Source organism: Acomys russatus, chromosome 19 (genome assembly GCF_903995435.1).
Source record: "Acomys russatus chromosome 19, mAcoRus1.1, whole genome shotgun sequence".
In the NCBI taxonomy this organism is placed as follows: Eukaryota; Metazoa; Chordata; class Mammalia; order Rodentia; family Muridae; genus Acomys; species Acomys russatus.
In genome coordinates, this window is record NC_067155.1 from 31,068,973 (window position 1) to 31,090,366 (window position 21,394).

At 40.5% G+C, this 21,394-nt stretch overlaps 2 protein-coding genes and 1 pseudogene across 2 annotated transcripts in view; 1 reads left to right on the forward strand and 2 right to left on the reverse strand.

Annotated features, from left to right (window-relative positions):
* LOC127202957 (vomeronasal type-2 receptor 116-like) overlaps positions 1–18,336 on the reverse strand; it is a 44,883-nt gene extending 26,547 nt beyond the window's left edge. The window contains exons 1-3 of the mRNA XM_051161794.1: positions 18,134–18,336; positions 1,573–1,864; positions 255–1,055 (exon numbers count right to left, since the gene is read on the reverse strand). Coding sequence (XP_051017751.1) covers positions 255–1,055; positions 1,573–1,864; positions 18,134–18,336 — 1,296 coding nt within the window. The remainder of the gene's footprint in view (positions 1–254; positions 1,056–1,572; positions 1,865–18,133) is intronic.
* The window catches only part of LOC127203988 (zinc finger protein 721-like), a 1,570,727-nt gene that overhangs the window by 851,767 nt on the left and 697,566 nt on the right, over positions 1–21,394 (reverse strand).
* LOC127202959 (40S ribosomal protein S8-like) lies at positions 9,975–10,655 on the forward strand (annotated as a pseudogene).

Here is a 21,394-nt window from a genome sequence, read left to right on the forward strand (position 1 = left end):
AAATATAGAAATCATTGATATGACAACACAGAACACTGATGTGGATTTAGAGCATACTTCCTTCTTTCCATAGACACTTTGGTTTTTTTTTTAAACCATTTCTGTACAGGTCTTGACTTACCCCTTTGTCAATATTATAAGTAGTTTATTTTGTGCTCTTAAAGAGCCTAAGATACGTAGTGTGTCTTCCTAAAGAATACATTTAGGAAATCACATTGCTAATGTTATGAGCAATGTAATGAGAGACACATTACCTTCCAGGCTGAAAATACCAGCCCTTTTGCCTTTCTTATTGGCTTTGCTTCTACTTGATGAAGAAGCATTTCATGAAGGCTGTGGGCCACAGCATACACAGCATTGTACATATTGTAAGCGTACTCAGTCATGACCATATCAAAAGAGCTCCCAGGTGATTCGTGCAAGGAAGCATTAGGCAGACAGTTCTCCAGTGTATTACAGTCATCAGCAAATGAGCAGTTAAAAAAATTGAACCAAACCTTTGTAAGGTAAAAATCTTCTGGGTATTTGGAAGGATGAACCGTTTGGATAAAATCTCTGAAGCCAGAGATTTCTTTGTGGTGATGAGAGAAAATGAGGCTCCCATGGAATGAGTGTACCATGAAATGCTTTGAACGGATGATACCATCCCACTCCGAGTTCATGATCCAGACTTTCCTTGTAACCAAAGTTTGTCTTAAATAAAACAGGAAGCCTCTGAGAAAATCACTGTCACCATAGGCAATGACCACATTTGCCGATGATGTCAGAACTGGTATAGGATTTAGCTGGCTGTTCGGTGAATAGGATACTTTGCTGACTGGAATCATTTCCACAAAAGCCACACATATTCTGTTTCTGTCCATTTCTGCCCTCAAGTCTGAGAGTGTCTGTACACCTATTTGTTCAGACATGATCAACCCCACCCAATTCCAATGGAAGTAATTCAACAGGGAGACAATGCCGCGGGCCAGAGACATGTCCTTGGAGGCCATTTGATAAAGGTCAGGAAACTGCTCATGATTGTTTAGGTTAGGATCAAAATGCCCAATGGTTAGCTAAAAGAGAAAGAAGGTAGAGACCAGAATTAGGAGGAGGACGCATAAAACATTTGTCACTGTTTTGATTACCCTATCTATTTTATGAGCCCAAGGGACTCACACGTCTATGCTATACCAGAGCCGACGCTACAGTTGTATACTGCCACGGGCGGATTTTATGTGAGTGCCTGAGAACCAACCTCAGGTTCAGATGCTTGTGAATCAATCCCTTTACCCAGAAAGCTACTTCTCTAGACCATCAAACCATTAAGCGGTTGGTATTGGACTTCTGTGAGCTTTTCTAGAAAGTTCCTCATCACTCAAGAGTTTCAGGTAATCACTGCTCTAGCCTTTTCATTTTCTCTGTCTAGACAAACAAAATGTGAGTAGATCACTAAGTTGCCAAATACTTACTCTTTGGGATTGTAAACACTGTCAGATGCATAAGCATAGTTTTCTCTCACCTTCTTTCGGCGCCTTGGAATGGCACTGAACTATAAGTGGTTTTATTTCTCTCCACTCCAGTCATTCTCACCTGTGGATATTTGTAGAGTTCCAGCAGTGTCCCTATATGGGCAGATATTATCCATGACACTCCTGTGAGTACTGCAACCGAGTTCATTTCTTTCCTACATGTGTAGTTAGGCACATATTTCTTGGGCCCTGACATCCATGTAATGCATCTGTCTAATGTCCACCATTCATTGAACAGGACATTATAGATATCATATCCCAGAGACACATTGGGCAAAAGATGGGGGTTCCTGTTGATCTCCTCAATGGCAAAAACCATCGCCAGAACAATCTGGTAGTTCTTTAAATTTAACCTGCACAGAAGACACAAGAGTATTTAGGGTCCTTGTGGTTTGAATGTCAAATAGCTCCCATATGCTCGTATATGTGAACATTCTGTTCTCAGTTGATGACATTATAAATGAAGGGTGTGGAACTTTCAGGAGGTTGAGCCTCACCAGAGAAAGTATGCCACTGGGGAAAGGCCCTTAGCTTCATAGTTTGGCTTCAGTTCCTGTCCAATCTCTTGTTTTCTGAATGAAGACACATGTGACCAGGCAAATTTCCGCTTCTGCCATTGTGATTTTTCTTCCTGCTGCCTTATCTAACTCCTTTCCCTTAACTTGTTTTTGTTATGGTATTTTATCATGGTAATGAAAAAGAAATATTAGCACGGGGAAACATTCAAACCAGGACTATTATTTTTGTATGCAATAGAATTACTTTTATGGGTTAGATGCTCGTATCTTCATAATGTTGCATTTTTAAAGTATATAACTTTTGAATGGAAATAATAATGTGCTTTTTAGGTATGTATTATCTGGTAATGAAAGTGGAGTTCCGTAAATGAGATTAGAATACTTGTGAAATCCCAGAGGCAACATTCAGTCATTAGCTATCTCAGAGAAGCTGGTGGGAAGCACGGGCTTGGGGGGAAATTCAGAATAAATGTCAGATTTTAGTTCATAGGAGCTGGGCATCTGTAGTACCTGGAGTTGAGGTCTGTGAAGCACATTTTTGTGATTAACATATAGATCAATATTTTGACATTGAAAGGAAATGTGATTATAGGCAAGATAAAAATAACTAGCAAGAGTTACAGAGTATGTGTAGAAAGGAGGGCAAACACAAAGGAAGAGGGTAGAAAATCATGGGAAATCTTTCTTATAGCCCAACTTAGAAAAGCAATTGAGGGCCTAGCAGGACACATGTAGATTTCTTCCTCCCTCCCTCTGTTCTGTCTTTATTCCTCTTTCTTTCAGATTGTATTAATCTACACTGAAATACTGGGACTATATATGAACATTACACATATGAAAATTTTCTCTTCAGTACTTTGATGTTGTATAAAGTTTGAAGCATAATAGCAAATTTTACTGTTTTTGTTTTATCAGTCTCATCTGGTATAAATACTATGATTTTTCTCATTTGTATTAATCCATATTCTCATCTGATACATTTTGATTATGATAGGTGAACATCCACTGAAAAATTGTCACACTTACTATACTCAAATTCCCTTAAGTATATATTGATATTGAATAAATATTTGGTACAGCTTAATATCTTCATATACATAAATATTCATTGAATTCATAGACTTTCTGCAGGGTATGAATCAGACACCATTCTAATGAGGTAGCTTCTTTGGTTGATAGCTTTTCTATATTCATTTATTCATTTATTTTACCCTAGTACAAATTACTCAATTATGACTATGGTATGGAAAAAAAAATCAAAAGAATAGATCACATTTAATACATTCTGGTATGGATATGCTAAAGCCAAATAAAAATTTAGCGCTACAAAATCTTCCCAATACTTATTGTATTCAGAGGGGCTGTCTTTGATATGAGTTCTCTAACACTGAGCTTATGACCGAAGACTTTATGGACAGTGAGCGCAGATGTGACTTCCTTTGCTGTGAATTCTTACATGCTAAATGAGCCCTGAATTTGACTAAATATCTCCCTCATGTCTTAGTTGGGGTTTTATTGCTGTCCGTAGATGCCGTGACTATGGCAACTCTTACAAAGGGGAGCATCTAATTACAACTTCCTAAAAGGTTCAAAGGTTTAGTTGGCTGGACGCATGGTGGCATGTAGGTAGACAGACATTGTGCTGGAGAAGCAGCCAAGTATTTTACATCTGAATTAGAAGGAAGAGCGAGTGACACTGGGCCCGTCTCGAGCTTCTGAAAGCTCAAAGCCCACCCTCAGTGACGAATACCTTCGACAAGTCCACATGTGCTTCAACAAGGCAACATCTGCTAATAGTACCACTTGCTATGGTCCTATCGGGGCTATTTTCATTCAAAACACCACATTCCACTTCCTGCCCTCCCATACGCTTACGGTCATATTATAATAGGTGTCGATCGTGTATATGTCTACTGGCGTCTCTAACAGTTTTGGATCGCCAAGGTAATCTAGGCTTCCTCTTTAGTGCCTCACACAGTGGCCTCTCTGAACCTGCATGTAGGGACATTCCTGATATGTGGCTGCTTTCTGTGGCTTTCCTTAGACATGAAGGGAGATTTCATGGCCCCTTTCCTGTGTATTTGGCTAGCATGGGACTTAAGCTGCCAAGTTCTGCTGCTTGCTGGGGCTGGAACATGGCCAACCCATTCAAATAAATTTTCACTAGCTTTCTGGTTAGGGTGGTTTCCTTCACTGCCTAAGCTTACCTGTCCTGGACTTCAATTTGTAGACCAGGTTGGCCTCAAACTCAGAGAGCCACCTGGCCCTGCCTTCCCAGTGCTGGGGTTAAAAGTGTCCACTACCACATCTGGCCTCAAGCTTTACTTTAATTCCCTTTTACAAGTTTGAAGCTTAGCTGGGTCATATTTGCCCTGAGGTCATTGTTCCCTTTATTTCATTTAATGCCAGGCTTTCCTTTAACCTGTTTATTTCCTTGAACAAAGTAGTTAGCTCCATTCCACTTCTGGTGATCCTTTTCTCTTCAAGCTGTATATTTTATATTTTTTTTCCTTGCTCAGTTTTTCTTCTTTTCATTGTAGATCTGCATAAGAGTGAACACTGATAACCACATGACAAGTCAATACTAGGCAGTTTTGAGATTTTTGTCTGCCAATGGAACTAATGCAAAACAAAAAAACAAAACAAAACAAAACAAAAAACCAAAAAAAACCCAACCTCTTTAATTTAGCCTCAGGCAGACTTTTTGGAGAACCACAGCCACATTCTTAGCCAAAATATCACAAGAGCAGCTCCATACAGACCACATACAAATATTTTTCTCCTCTGAAACCTCTTGAGCAGAACCCCCAAAGTTCAAATCATCCACTGTACTACTCACTGCCTTCTACACTCCTACTAGTATGCACAGACTCCCACTTAAACTTTTCAACTCCTTTTCTTATCCGTGGTCCCAAACCCCACATTCCTTCAAATAAAAGAGTGGTCAGGCCCATCAGCACAATACCCCAGACACCGGGACCAACTTCTGTCTTAGTTAGGGTTTTAATGCGGTGAATAGATGCCATTATAATAGCAATTCTTCTAAAGGCAAGCATTTAATTGTGGCTTTCTTACTGTTCAGTGGTTTAGTCTATTATCGTCGTGGGAGGAAGCATGGTGACATGCAGGCAGGCAGACATGGTACAGGAGAAGGTGCTCAGAGGTCTACATTTGCACTGGCAGGCAGCAGGATAGTGGGCCTGTGTTGAGCTTCTGCAACCGCAAGTCCCACCCCCAGTGATAACTCTTTCTTCAACAAGGCCACGTCTACTCCAAAAAGGATACACTTCCTTTGGAGCCACGGAAAGCCATTTTATTCAAACCAGCACAACCAATTTGTGGTAAAGGAGTTTCTTTTCTCTGTCTCTGTCTTTTTCTTCCTTCCTTTCTTTTTTTTCTCTTTCTTTCTTTCTTTCTTTTCTTTTCTTTTCCTTTTTTCTTTTTTCTTTTCTTTTTTGACATAGGATTTCTCTGTGTAGCCTTGGCGTCCTGGACTTGCTTTGTAAACCATGCTGGCATGAAACTTACAGAGATCCATCTGCCTCTGCCTCTCTGAGTGCTGGGATTATAGGCGTGTACCACCATGTCTGGCTAAAAAGGAGGGTTTTTTTTGTTTTGTTTTGTTTTTTTACGTTTTGTTTTGTTTTTTTGCATCACAGATGCAAAACCAATTTCTGGGCTATCTCTTAGAAACACTAACTGTAAGGAATCCACTGTTTCTCTAGAGGAAACACTTGCCTGAATAGGACCCAGGGGCTGGACAGACATTCAACGAATTTGATTTGTGGGAATATGGAGAAGGTTGCCCAGCGAAACTATATTTCCATCATTTTCTAATGTAACTTCTTCGTAGAGACCTCTGAATAGAGTTCAGTTATCTCTGTTCCTTTTTTTGTAAGATGTGCATCCATACCCTTGAATGCCACAACTTCTTGAAATGACATATTGTTGTCCAGCAAATCCCTGTTCTATCCCAGTTTCTACAGAAACTGAAGAGCTGGGGAAAACATTTATAATGTCATTCCAAGGGTTGGAACTGAACTCTGAATGACCCAGTGTTTCCAGGGATAATATTTACTTCATTCCCGTTTGGAAGGCTAATGAGAAGACAGAAAAGGGCTAGAGACTGGTATGCAATAGATATTCACAGAGCCATGCCAGCCTTTCCAGGGGGCTTTTCTAGATAAGCTAGAGTCTGCAGACAACGCATGACTCCCAGTGGTGTGAGTCTTGATTGCTTTATTTACATATATTTATAATTAAGATTTTAAACTTATTCTTTGAGAAATAAGTTGTTCTCCTGCAAACCTTCCCTACTCTCTCAGGTCCATCTGGCATACACAATCCATGCCAAGCACAAGCCACACCCCCTACCCAACCACAGGCCAAACTAGCAAGAAGACCATATCGTCCTCACGAACGCAAATCTAACCTTTCTCTCCCAGGTTCCTTGGCAAGATACATACTGTCAACAACAGGCCAGGCTTTTCAAAAGACCAGGAGGGCCCCACCCATGAATCCTGCTCCATTCTCTTATGTCCCTCTGTCAAACACGTCTTCCCAACCACAGGCCTCACTGGCCAGAAGACCAGCCAGGCAAGCCACCCATACACTTCGCATATTCTCTATTCTCTCTCAGGTAGACATAACCCTTGTTAAACCACAGGATATATAGAAAATCAAGCAGGACAACAGCCCACAGGAGCCCCTCCACTCTCTCTGTTACCTTAGGCAGACACCCACAGCCACAACCCAGGCCCCGCCTACCAGAAAACCAAGTAGACTGCCCGTCTATTCACCTAACCCTACTCTCTTGGCTCCCTTGGACAAATATCTCTTGTCCAATTACAAATCTCATATATCAGCTACTCATCTTCAGGCCTCCCCAACTCTCCAGTTTCCCTCGGGCAGACACTGTCTGACCACCAACAGGCCATGCCTTCCAGAAAGCCAGGTAGGCCACTCACTATATCCTCAGTCTAGCCCCCATCATGCCTTATCCCTCAAAAGGATTCAATACTCACTGCAAAGCTAAAGGCCACACCAGCCACCAGAACTGGCCTTCCAGACTCAGACATTCCTCTATCATCACTGTGATACCCCAACACTATCCCCAGCCTCCCCTGTCCTATCCTCAGTGTTGCCATATTCCAGCCTCCAACTCTGGCAGAGAATCCCTGGTGGATCTGAGGCTTTGCAGGTTGTTAGAATTCCTGCACTCAGGGATTCAAGAAATCTACCTAAACATAATAAAGCAATATACAGCAAGCCAATAGCCAACATCAAATTAAACGGAGAGAAACTCAAGGAAATTCCACTAAAATCGGGGACTAGACAAGGCTGCCCACTCTCTCCATAGTTCTTCAATATAGTTCTTGAAGTTCTAGCTAGAGCAATAGGACAACAAAAAGAGGTCAAGGGGATCCATATTGGAAAGGAAGGAGGTCAAATTATTCCTATTCACAGATGATATGATAATGTACATAAGTGACCCCCAAAATTCCACCAGAGAACCCCTACAGTTGATAAACACCTTCAGAAGAGTGGATGGATACAAAATCAACACAAAAATGTCAGTAGCCCTCCTCTATACAAATGGCAATCATATTGAGAAATAAATAAGGGAAACTATATCCTTCACATTAGCCACAAGTAATATAAAGTATCTATGTGTAACTCTAACCAAGTAAGTGAAAGACTTGTATGAAAAAAACTTTGAGTCTCTGAAGAAAGAAATTGGAGACAATATCAGAAGATGGATCGGGAGAATTAACATAGTAAAAATGGCCATTTTACCAAAAGCAATCTACAGATTCAATGCAATCTGTATCAAAATACCTACACAACTTCTTAAAGACCTGGAAAGATCAATTCTCAACTTCATATGGAAAAACAAAAAAACCCAGAATAGCTAAAACAATCCTATACAATAAAAGATCCTCTGGAGCAGTCTCAATCCCTGATTTAAAGCTATACTATAGAGGAACAGTAATTAAAACAGCATGGTATTGGCATAGCAATAGGCTGGTTGATCAATGGAATCAAATCAAAGACCCAGAAATAAAACTACACACCTTTGGACACTTGCTTTTTGACACAGAAGCCAAATCTATACAATGGAAAAAGGATAGCATCTTCAACAAATGGTGCTGGTCTAACTGGATATCTACATATAGAAAAGTGCAAGTAGATCCATATTTATCACCATGTGCAAAACTCAAGTACAAGTGGATTAAAGACCTCAACATAAGACCAGACACACTAAATCGGTTAGAAGAAAAAAGTGGAGAAGAGCCTTGGACTCATTGGCACAGGAGACAACTTCCTGAACAGAACAACAACAGCCCAGGCTCTAAGACCAACAATTAATAAGTGGGATCTCATGAGGCTGAGAAGCTCCTGTAAGGCAGAGGACATTGTCAACAGAGCAAAGTGACAGCCTACAGACTGGGAAAAGATCTTCACCAACCCTACATCTGACAAAGGGCTAATATCCAAAATATATAAAGAACTCAAGAAATTAAAGAGCACCAAACCAAATAACCCAATTAAGAAACTGACGTTTAGAGCTAAACAGGAAATTCTCAACAGAGGGATATCGAATGGCTGAGAAACACTTAAAGAAATGCTCAATGTCCTTAGTCATTAGAGAAATGCAAATCAAAACCACTCTGAGATTCCATCTTACACTCATCAGAATGGCTAAGATCAAAAATTCAAGTGGCAGCACATGCTGGCAAGGATATGGAGAAAGGGGGAACACTCCTTCATTGCTGGTGGGAGTACAAACTTGTACAACCACTTTGGAAATCAATCTGGTGTTTTCTCGAAAACTTGGAATAAGGCTACCTCAAGCCTAGCTATTCCATGCCTTGGAACATACCTGAAAGATGTTCCACCACCCAACAAGGACATTTACTCAGCTATATTCATAGCAGCCTTATTCAATGATAGCCAGAATCTGGAAACAATGTAGATGTCCCTCAATCGAAGAACGGATGAAGAAACTGTGGTACATTTACACTATGGAATACTACTCAGCCATTAAAAACAAGGAAATCTTGAAATTTGCAGGCAAATGGATGGAACTAGAAATGATCATCCTGAATGATTTAACCAAGACCCAGAAAGATGCACATGGTATATACTCACTTATAATCGTATACTAGCCCACCATGGATGTCCTCTGAGACTTGTCACTCAGCAGGGCATTGGGACAGATGCTGGACTTGCCATTGGGACTCCAGGTGAGAGAGATATGGGAGAATGGGGAAATAAAAGGACCTAGTGGGCCCTGAAAGCCTACAATAAGATCACCAAGGATGGCGGATGTGGACCTGGGGGCATACACAAACTACCGTATCAACCAAGGACAATGCGTGCAGTAAACCTATACACCCTGTTCAGATCTAGTCAATGGACACTGCATTCTACACAGCTGTGTGGAGAGTGGGGACTGACTCTGACATGAACTCTGGTGCCACCTATTTGACCACTTCCCCTTGGTGGGGAGGTCTGGTAGCACTCAGAGAAAGGGGAAGCAGACTACCCAGATGAGACCTGACAGGCTGTGATCATATGGCCGGGAGGAGGTCCCCTTCTGTCACAGGCCTAGGGGAGGGGAATAGGGTGAAAGAAGGAGCGAGGGGGAAAGGGAAGATACAAGTGAGGGGACAACAATCGAGATGTAATCTGAATAAATTATTTAAATAAAAAATAAAAATTAAAAATTCCTGCTCTCAATCGCAGCAGAGACCTCCTGTTTATCAAGAGACCATGATAGCCATTAGAAATTTAGCCCCTAACTCAGGTGGAGACTCTCTGCTTAACTATAGGCCATACAGGCCAGAAGATCAGAAAGAAAGTAGACAACAGAAACAAAACCCCCATCAATAAAGACAAACCCCCAAATTGCCACTTAGACTTATAATCACCACAAACCCCAATGCCTAAATGCCAGCATAAGAACACAACCAACAGCCTGCTCTTTCCAGCCAGAGCCAAGCGTTGGGGCATCTCTCAGGACAACTGGCACAAGCGCTGCAAGACCGGGAGTAAGAGAAAGCTGTACAAGAAGCGGAAGTATGAGCCAGGACATTCCCCGCCAACAGTAAGACTGGCCCTCGTCGCATACACACAGTCCGAGTTCGAGGAGGCAATAAGAAGTACCATGCCCTGAGATTGGATGTGGGGAACTTTTCCTGGGGCTCTGAGTGTTGTACTCGTAAAACAAGGATCATTGATGTTGTCTACAATGCATCCAGTAACGAGCTTGTGCGCACCAAGACCCTGCGCCGGCAGTGGTACAAGTCCCACTACGCACTGCCCCTGGGCCGCAAGAAGGGGAGCAAGCTGACTCCTGAGGAGGAAGAGATTTTAAACAAAAAACGATCAAAGAAAATTCAGAAGAAATACGATGAGAGGAAAAAGAACGCCAAAACCAGCAGTCTTCTGGAGGAGCAGTTCCAGCAGGGCAAGCTTCTCCCTTGTATTGTCTCAAGACCAGGCCAGTGTGGCCGAGTGGACGGCTATGTGCTAGAGGGCAAGGAGCTGGAGTTCTATCTGAGGAAGATCAAAGCCCGGAAAGGCAAATAAACCATTCCTAGCTCATGTAATAAAGGTGTTTATTGTTAAAAAAAAAAAAAAAAAAAAAAAAAAAAAAAAAAAAAAAAAGAACACAACCAACAATAACCAGGGCAGTATGTCACCGCCATGGCCCAGTTATCCTCCTATAACAACTCCCAAATGTTTCAACACAGCTGAAGCACAAGAAAAAGACCTTCAAACCAACTTTAGAAGATGATAAAGATCCTTTAAAAAGAAATGAATAAATACCTTAAAGAAAGGAAAAGAGAAACAAAAAATGGAGGAAATGAGTAAATCCCTTAAAGAAAGCCAAGAACAACCAATGAAACAGTTGAAGAAAATGTTTAGGACTTGAAATTGGAAATAGAAACAATAAAGAAAACACAAACTGAGAGAGTCCTGGAGATTGAAAACCTAGGAAAGAGAACAGGAACTGCAGATGCAAGCATCACCAACAGAATACAAGAGATGGAAGAGAGAATCTGAGGTGTAGAAGATACAACTGATGAAACTGATACATTGATCAGAGAAAATGTTAAATCTGAGAAGTTCCTGACATGAAATAACCAGGACATCTGGGACTCTATGAAAAGGCCAAACCTAAGAACAGCAGGAATAGAAGGAAAAGATTCCTAGCTCAAAGGCCCAGAAAATATTTTCAACAAAGTCATAGAAGAAAATTTCCCTAACCTAAAGAAACAGATGCTTATAAATGTACAAGAATCTTATAGAATTCCAAATATATTGGACTAGTAATGAAATTTCTCCTGCCACATAATAACCAAAACACCAAATGTACAGAACAGAAATAATATTAAAAGCTACAAGGGAAAAGGGCCAAGTAACATATAAAGGCAGACCTATCAGAATTACATCAGATTTCTCAACAGAGACTCTAAAAGCCAGAAGGGCCGAGGCATATTTCTTGCAGTCTCAAAGTGACCATAGAAGACAGCCCAAACTATTATACCTAGCAAAACTTTTATCACCATAGATGGAGAAAACAAGACATTCCATAACAAAACAAAATTTAAACAATATCTATCCACAAATACACCTCTAGAGAAGATATTAGAAGGAAAACTCCAACCCAAGGAAATACAGAAAATAAATAACTTCACACCAGCAAAACCAAAAGAATGGAAACACACACACACACACATTCTCTCTCTCTCTCTCTCTCTCTCTCTCTCTCTCTCTCTCTCTCTCTCAAAATCACCATCAACACTAAGATAACAGGAATTAACAATCGTTTGTTATTAATATCTTTCAACATCAATGGGCTCAACTCTCCAATAAAATGACACAGGCTCACAGAATGAATGTGAAAACTGGATGCTAACAAACCAAATAACCCAATTAAAAAGGGGGTACAGAGCTGAATAAAGAATTCACAACAGAGGAATCTTGAATGGACAAGAAGTTTGGTTATAGCCTTCTCAGCTACTGTCTTTAACAAACTTGTTCTTTTCAGGAATGGAGAAGATTTCCAATATAGAGGTCTGGAGACAGCCACTACTGTGGCACATTGAACCGAAGGTGGTGAGAAATAGAGGGTGGAACGTTGGCAAGCAATGCTAGAGTCTGATGAGGGATACAAGCAACTTTTACTAGCATCCATTACTTCACATAAGAGCGCTACTCAACTGCTAGTTTTTTAAAATGAAATTCTACATTTACCATTTGTTAGTAGAACATCTAATGCAGTCATGTTAACCCAATATACCCAAAACTTGAAGATGTACACCTTCCAAAAGGAAACGGAATAAAATTAGTACATTTGAAAAATGGATGAGGACTTGCCCCATCTGCAGCCATCTACAGGTCCCACGTACACAATCTCCACCCACTTGATGTCCAGACTTCCCAAAATTTGCTCCATGTTCTATCCTGGTCAGTACCACAGATTTCCCCCATCATACCTTTATGACAACCTGCCAGATTTATTATAGATCTCACACTAGTGTCTGTTCCAGTCTGGCTACCCTCACCTGCATAGCAGCCAGTCTCTAGGCTTCTAGAGGGTCCCACATACTTTGTCTGGGTCTAATATGGCCATGTGCACATGCATTTCAGCCAAGCTCTAGGCTTCTCCCAGGACCTTCTCTATCTGCCACCACCCACAGGTCTTTTCTTTACAACCTACATCACTTCACTATGTAGCTGGAATTTCCATGTCTTCCCTCAGGGAAGGAATATGAATTCCCATGACCCCCTGACCCAAGGCTTTTCCAAAACTACCCTATCTAGACTGGGTCTCACAACCAGTGCACCAGCACAGTCTGGCCTTCCATGCCTATACCATAAAAAAGCCTTGGACCATGATGCTCCTTACCTATCCATGAACCCGCGGGACTATACCACACCATATCCAAACTTTCCGTCCATACAGATCTGCCTCCACAGCCCAGGCTTGGAACAAGCATCAAATCCTTCTTCCCTCTGTCTGCCTTACTTTATTTTACCCAAGCCATTTCCAACCTCTAGACCCAACTCAGGAGAAGTTGAGCTGGTGCCCACCTAGAGCCCTCATTCCTACCAAGTAGTGTTCGTGTACTCTACTCTGGAAGGTACTCTACATACTAGCAGCAGAGAAAGCTAAACGTCAACTCAACTACAAACCTGTGATCTACAGTGGTGATATTCCTGCAAACCTGTGATCTACAGTGGTGATATTCCTGCAAACCTGTGATCTACAGTGGTGATATTCCTGCAAACTTGTGATCTACAGTGGTGATATTCCTGCAAACCTGTGATCTACAGTGGTGATATTCCTGCAAACCTGTGATCTACAGTGGTGATATTCCTGCAAACCTGTGATCTACAGTGGTGATCTTCCTGCAAACCTGTGATCTACAGTGGTGATATTCTTGCAAACCTGTGATCTACAGTGGTGATATTCCTGCAAACCTGTGATCTACAGTGGTGATATTCCTGCAAACCTGTGATCTACAGTGGTGATATTCCTGCAAACCTGTGATCTACAGTGGTGATATTCCTGAAAACCTGTGATCTACAGTGGTGATATTCCTGAAAACCTGTGATCTACAGTGGTGATATTCCTGTAAGACATACTGGTGTAATAGTGGCACAAAGTTGTGGGAATAACTAACCAATATCTGGTTAGACTAAGGCCTACTCCATGAGATGGAACCTGTGTTCAGTGCTGCTTGGGTGGCCAAGCACCTGAGATTTATATGCCTGGGGACCTAAGTGAAAACAAAACACTACTCAAAAAAAAAAAAAAAAAAAAAAGAGCAATAAAATGATTCCGAATGACATTCTGCTGTACTCATAGATCAGGGTCTTGTTCAGTCGTCATTGCAGAAGCTTCCTCCTGCAGCAGATGGGAATATATGTAGATACTTATAATTGGAAAATGTGCAGATAGTGACTATTGAACACTCAGTCCTAAGTGGGAAGTATCCATTAAATCCCTTCACATGGGCTCAGGAAACCATATGAAGGAGGAGGTAGAAAGATCATTAAGAGCTAGAAGGGGTGGAGGACACTAAGGAAACAAGTCCTTCTAAATACAACAGGACTGCTACACATATGAATTCACAGAGACTGTCTAAGCCAGCTCTGAAAGGTGAAGTAGACATAAGACCCGTTCCTTAATCCAGAAGCTATCTCCAGTTGATAACTAATTTCAAAGGAAAATCCTTCTTTCCCCTCAATGGCGTCTCACTGAGTGTACAAACCATACTTAGGGTCAGGTCTCAAGCCCAGCAGTCAATAACTAACATAAATAAACCCAAATTATATTTTAGGAGTTTTTTGTTTTGTAATGCTTTGTCTGGAAATATGTGTGTGTGTGTGTGTGTGTGTGTGTTCCCAATTTTGTTTTTATGTATTTCCTTTGTGGGCAAATGCATGTATCTCTATGTCTATACATGTTTCTTATACTTTGTTTTTGGCTTTTTTTTCTGTTTTGTCTTTTTTTGGTCTTATATTATTATTTTAGATGCTTGTTTGGTTTCTAATGAAAGAGAGAAAGAAACAGTGTAGATTTGGATGTGTAGGGAAGTGGAGATGTCCTGGGAGGAGTTGGGGGAAGCAAAACCATAATCAGAATATACTGAATGAAAAAAAAAACTATTTTCAATAGAAAAACAATACCATTAAATACCAACAGCTTCAATTATCCAATTAAAAGTCACAGACTGTTTTTCATGAATCCAGAAACTAAGTCCATCTATCTTCAGTTGTCAAGAGACATATCTCATTTTTAAAGATGGGTGCCAGTAAAAATGAAAAGGGTAGACAAAATTACTCCAACCGAATGGGACCCATAGGGAAACAGGCATTGCTAGACTAGTAGCTCACAAAATAGACTTCAGACTAAAACTAATCAGAAGAGATGAAGAGGAATACTTCATTCCAATAAAGAGAGGAGTTAACCCAGAAGGCATTAATATTCTAAATATATATTCACAAAAGTCTGGAACATCCATTTTAATTAAATTGCGCTACTAGACTTGAAAACACAGGATAACATCAATCCATTAATAATAGGTGATTTCAATACCTTACTTTATCTAATAGACAAGTCAGCCAGATACATAATACAGAAACATTAGAATTTTTGACATACATCAAATATCTTTAACAGATATCGCTAGAATATTCTACTCAAACACCCAGTAATACACATTCTACTCAGTGCTTTTCTAAAACAGACAACACCCTGAAACACAAAACAAATCTTTACAAAATAAAAAAGATTAAAATCACTCTTCATCTCCTAGATGACCATAATGCAATAAAATAAAATCAACAGCAAAATATCTCTAGCAAATATACAAACGTGTGAAGATTAAACAACTCATACGATGAATGAGTCAAAGAAGAAATTAAGAATTAAATAAGAACTTCCTGGAATGAAATGAAAATAAAAACACAACACAAACAAACATCTGGACACATTGAAAGCAAGGCTGTGAAGGAAATTTACAGCTCTATGTATGTATATTAAAATAAGAAAGAACATAAATAAGTGGTTTAATGACACAACTGAAAATTTGAAGAAAAAGAAAAAAAAAAACAATCAAATCCAGAGCCAGCCAAAGGCAAGAATTATAAAAATCAAAGTAGAAATCACCAAATACAAACAAACAAAACAACACAAAGAATCAGTGAATTGAATATCTGGTTCTTTGAGAAGACGAACAAGATTCATAGGCCCTTGGCCTAATTAACCAAAATAAAAAAGGGAGGTCAAAATTAAAGAATCAGGAACAAACAGGGAAACATTATACCGTGTACCTAAGAAATTCATACTGTTATTAGGGGTATTTTTAAAATCTGTATTTTATTATCTGGAAAAGCTTTCAAACGGTGAGTTTTCAGATTATGCCAAACCACAAAACTTAAATCAAGAGGAAGTCAACAATCTAAATGGTACCATAACAAATGATATTACTAAAGTAATAAAAATTCTTCAGCCTAAAAAGTCCAGGGCCAGGATTATCACACCATAATTCTACCAGACCTTTAATCCTTCAGATCCTTTTAAAGACCATCCCTTCTTAAATCATTAAGAAGAAAAGAAGCAAGATGGGCACTTCCATCCTTCTTCTAACAAAGCCAGTATCACTTTAATATAAAAACCAGATAAAGATGCCATAAATTTAATAAATCACACAAATAAAATTAAAGACAAAAATCACATGATTGTCTCAATAGCTGCAGAAACAGCCTTTGCCCAAGATAATTTCGTGATAAGGGCCCTAAAGTGTGGAGGGCAAGAGGGAATGTACCTCAGCACAACAAGAGAAATATATGAGAAAACCTATAGGCAATATCATCAACCTACATGGAGGCAGAAACTAGCCAGAAATTAGCTACCAATCTCCACTCTTTTAAAAATATTGTGTTCGAAGTACAGGCTGGAGCAACGAGGCAAAGTAGAAAATTAAGAAAACACAAATAAGCAAAGAAAGAAATCAAACCATCGTTACTTACAGATGACATCGTTACTTAGAGATTCCAAAAATTCTACCAGAAAAAAAAAAAAGATAATCAAATTCAGCAATGTGACAGAATGCAGGATCAACTTACACAATCAACAACTTTTTTGATACACCAAGAAAAAAAAATATACAGAGAAGGAAAACCTGCACACATGCTCATTCCCAATAGGCTCAAGGAAAATAAAATACCCAGGAATAAACATAGCCAAAGAAATGAAGAATTTCTTCAATGGAAAGTTTAAACTTCTGAAGAGAGAGAGAGAGAGAGAGAGAGAGAGAGAGAGAAAATTAAAAGATAAGCAGTGCTCATGAATTGGTGCAAGTATGGTGAACATGATCACTCTACTAAAAGCTATCTATAGATTCAATGCAATCCAAGTCAAAATATCATCTCATTCTTCACAGAAAAATAAAACTACCCAAAATTTCATATGAAACCACAAACAGCCAGGCATGGTGCTACATGCCTTTAATCCCAGGACTCAAGGAGGCAGAGGGAGGCAGATCGCCATGAGTTCATGGCCAGCCTGGTCTACAGAGCTAGTTTCAGGACATCCGGGGCTACATAAAGAAAGAGGAAACCATAAACATTCTTGAAAAAAAAAAGTATGATGCTGGAGGGATTACAATTCCAGATCTAGAGAACCGTAGTAACAAAACAACATGGTATTGACACAAAACAGGCATAGAGACTAATGGAACAAAATCAAATCCCAAACATGAACACGTGTAAGTTCAGCCACGTACTATTTGAGCAAGATGCTAAAAACCAAACGTGGAAGAAAAGAAAGCATCTTCAAGAAACGCACTGGGAAGACTGGATGTCCACATGCAGAAGAATAAAATTAACCCTGTATACATCAACTTTCCCCAAAACTAACTTCGAATGGATTAAAGCCCTAAACGTCAAGCCTAAAACACTGAATCTGCCTGAAGAAAATACAGTCAGTGCCCTCCATGATATAGTTGTAGGGAAGGATTCTGTTTGCTCAAGAATTAAGGCCAACAAATGACAACTGAGACTTCAGAAAACGGAAATCTTCTGCAGAGTAATCAACCAGGTGAAGAAACAGCCCAGAAAGCAAGAAAATCATTGCCATCTATACATCTGACAGAGGCTTAATAACCATAACATACAAATAACTCAAAAATAAAAATACTTTCCTATCCAGGAAGAGAATTTTACATGTTGCTCGTTGTACAGAGTCCACGCCAATGGCTTGTATTGGGATTCTAGGCAATATTTTTGGATATAATTTAATGACAACAGAGGCTGGAAGAGGGGCAGAAACAGTGGAGTAATAAGGAGAGAATTGAGCCTCAGGGAGAAGTTACTGTGAAAGAAATGAGGATACTTTTGTTGGTTTTGGAGCACTAAACTAGTATAAGGAAAGAATAAGAATAAAATAGACACAGTTCTTGGGATATGGAGTGGAGAGAGTGATATCGAGGGTGTGCACAACACTGCTGTTTGCACACATAGCAGCTCTAGGCACTACGTATCTTGAAAATTAAGCAGGAAGAAATAAAAACATGAACTTACTGAATATAGTACGTCTCATTGCTTGGATTATCAGTCACGGAATCAAAGACAATAGTAAAGAGAGGTAAGAATGCAGCAACCACCATATCTCCATCCTTGTATACACTGGGTTTTGTCTTTGAGGCACAGTAAGAGTGGTCGAAGGAGCGAACGTAACTGGAATACTGCAGGAGCAGGAACATAAAAGTCAGAAGGGGCATCATAGAAGTGTCTGCAAAGTCTCAGTCTGTGTAGAGTTTGAATTTTCAAAGCCTATATATATATCATGTATTTGTGTCCATTCAGGTAAATTCCAATTTCGTGGTTGACTATGATGGCCATTCTTATTCCCACGGCTCCTTCAACTCCGTTTTCTAATATGCCCTGGGGGGCGGGCTATGGAAAACTTTCTTCCCTGGAGCTCCACACCTGAGGTTCTGCTTTCATGTTAAACACACACACACACACACACACACACACACACACACACACACACACACTATGGAAAATATGTTTGAGACTCATGGTCTCTAGCCCCAGGTGCCATGATTTCATGCAGTTCCTGAGGGCTCCAGAGACGAAGTCTTCTTGGAAACACTTGACCAGTCTGTTGTCAGGAAACTCGTACCTCCTGCTATCGATGAACATATTGTCATGAGGGATGAGGATGTGGGTCAGCTGATAGTATTTCTCTTTCTTTTCTTTTCTTTTCTTTTCTTTCTTTCTTTCTTTCTTTCTTTTTTTTTTTTTTTTTTTTTTTTTTTTTCATTAATTGATTTATTTACTTTACATCCTGGTAGGAAGTTCCCCTCCCTCCTCTCCTTCAAATGCCCCTCCCTCTCCCCTCCCCTCCCTTCTCCCTGCTTTCCCTCCCTTTCTTCTCAGAGACGGGGAGACTTCCAATGAGACTCAACATGCCTTGGCACATCAAATAGGACTGGGCCCATCTTCTATTGAGGCTAGGCAAGGCTATCCAGTTAGGGGAAAGGGATCCAAAGGCAAGCATCAGAGGCAGAGGCAGCCTCTCCTCCTGCTGTTAGGGGTACCACGTGAGGACCAAGCTGTACATCTGTTGCATATGTGGGGGACCTAGAACAGTCCAGTGGATGCTCTCTGGTTGGTGGTTCAGTCTCCGTGGGCCCCTATGTGTCCAGGTTAATTGATTTTCTAGGTTTTCTTGTGGTACCCTTGTCCTCTCTGGCTCTTTCAATCCTTCCTCTCCCTCTTCAACAAGGTCCCTCCAGCTCCACCTAATGTTTGGCTGTGTGTTTCTGCATCTGTTCTCATCAGTTGCTATGTGAGGCCACGCAGATGCTTGCTATGCTAGCCTCCTGCCTGTAATAATTGCAGACTGTTATTAGTAGTGTCAGTTGTTGGGCTCTTTCTCATGGCATGCAGCTCAAGTTGGGCCAGTCATCGATTGGCTGAGTCAAAGGTTTTGTGTGTGGGTTGGGGCCCCTCTCCTTTCACTGCAAGTCCCACCTGGTTACAGAAGTCGGCCATTTTAGGCTCTGTTCTCCCTAACCCCGTCCCCCCCACCCCACCCCATTCCCCGCTGCTAAGAGTGTCAGCTAAAGTCAGGACCGTAAACTACCTGGTGCCTCCCCTGTCTCACAGATGCCCCCCTCCCAAATTTCAGTTCTCTCTCCCAGCCCTCCTCCTTTCCCCACACCTGATCCCTACCCTCCTTACCTTCCCCACCTCCTCTCTTACCCAGTTTCCTCCCACTATCTTCTTCAGATGTCTATTTTATTTCCCCTTCTGAGTGAGATTTAAGCATCCTCCCTTGAGTCCTCCTTGTTACTAATCTTCTTTGGGTCTGTGAATTTGTAGTATGTTTATCCTGTACTATATGCATAAAATCCACTTATAAGTGAGCACTTACTTTGTGTGTCTTTCTGAGTCTGGGTTACCTCACTCGAGATGATCTTTCTTAGTTCCATCCAGTTGCCTGCAAATTTCATGATGTCCTTGTTTTTAATAGCTGAGTAATATTCCATTGTGTAAATGTACCACAATTTCTGTATCCATTCTTTGGTTGAGGGACATCTAGGTTGTTTCTAGTTTCTGCCTATTAGGAATAAAGCTGCCATGAACATAGTTGAGCAAGTGTCCTTGTGGTGTAGTGGAGCGTCTTTTGGGTATACGCCCAGGAATAATATAGCTGGGTGTTGGGGTATGGCCTGGCTCTTTGTATTTGTTAACTGCTTGCACCCTGAGATTCTTACTATTTACAAACAAACTGTCATGTACCCCAAGTATTGCTGTTTAGCCTTGCCTAAGGAATTATTCCTGTTTGGCTGATTGAAAGGCCTAAACCTGGGCGGAGCAGAATAGGGTAGGTGTGGCCAATTTTCACAGGCTCTTGGAGAGAAAGATCTTGAGAAGATGAAAGGTACTAGAGGAAGAAGTGGACAGGTATCAGAGGAGGAGAAAATGAACTGCAGTGATTGGTTGGGTGGAGAGAACACATGGCCTGGTTGGCATGGCTGGAGGCGATGGAGAACATTAGTGAGTATTTATGGAATTATGAATTGATTGGAGGTAGCCCAGTAGAAATGATTAGAAACAGATGGCATGGTGTGGAAGTTTGGGAGGTAAAGATAGCTCAGGAGGAAATATCTGCCATGCCTTAGGTGAGGGCTATTCTAAAAATATACAGATGTCTGTGTCTTTTATTGATCGATAGCAGGTTAGAAAATACCACCATAATAACTATAAGCCTAATAATAAACATTTATTAAGCCATGAGTTTGAAATAACAACAACATCTTGGTCTTAATGTAGATATAGTCCCAATTTGCTGAGAAATCTCCAGATTGGTTTCCACAGTGGTTGTGGTTGTACATGTTTGTACTTTCATCAGCAATGGAGGAGTATTATCTTTTCTCCATATCCTTACCAGCATGTGCTGTCACTTGAGTTTTTGATCTTAGCCATTGTGATGGGTGTAAGATGGACTCTCAGAGTCATTTTGATTTGCATTTCCCTGATGACTAAGGATGTTGAGGATTTCTTTAAGTGTTTCTCTGCCATTCAATACTCCTCTGTTGAGAATTCTCTGTTTAGTTCAGAGCCCCGTTTCTCAATTGGGTTATTCGGTTTGGTGGTGTTTAATTTCTTGAGTTCTTTATGTATTTTGGATACTAGCTGCCTATTGAATGTAGGGTTGGTGAAGACTTTTTCCATTCTATACACTGACGTTTTGTCCTGTTGATTGTGTCCTTTACCTTCCAGAAGCTTTTCAGTTTCATGAAATCTCATGTATGAATTGTTGATCTT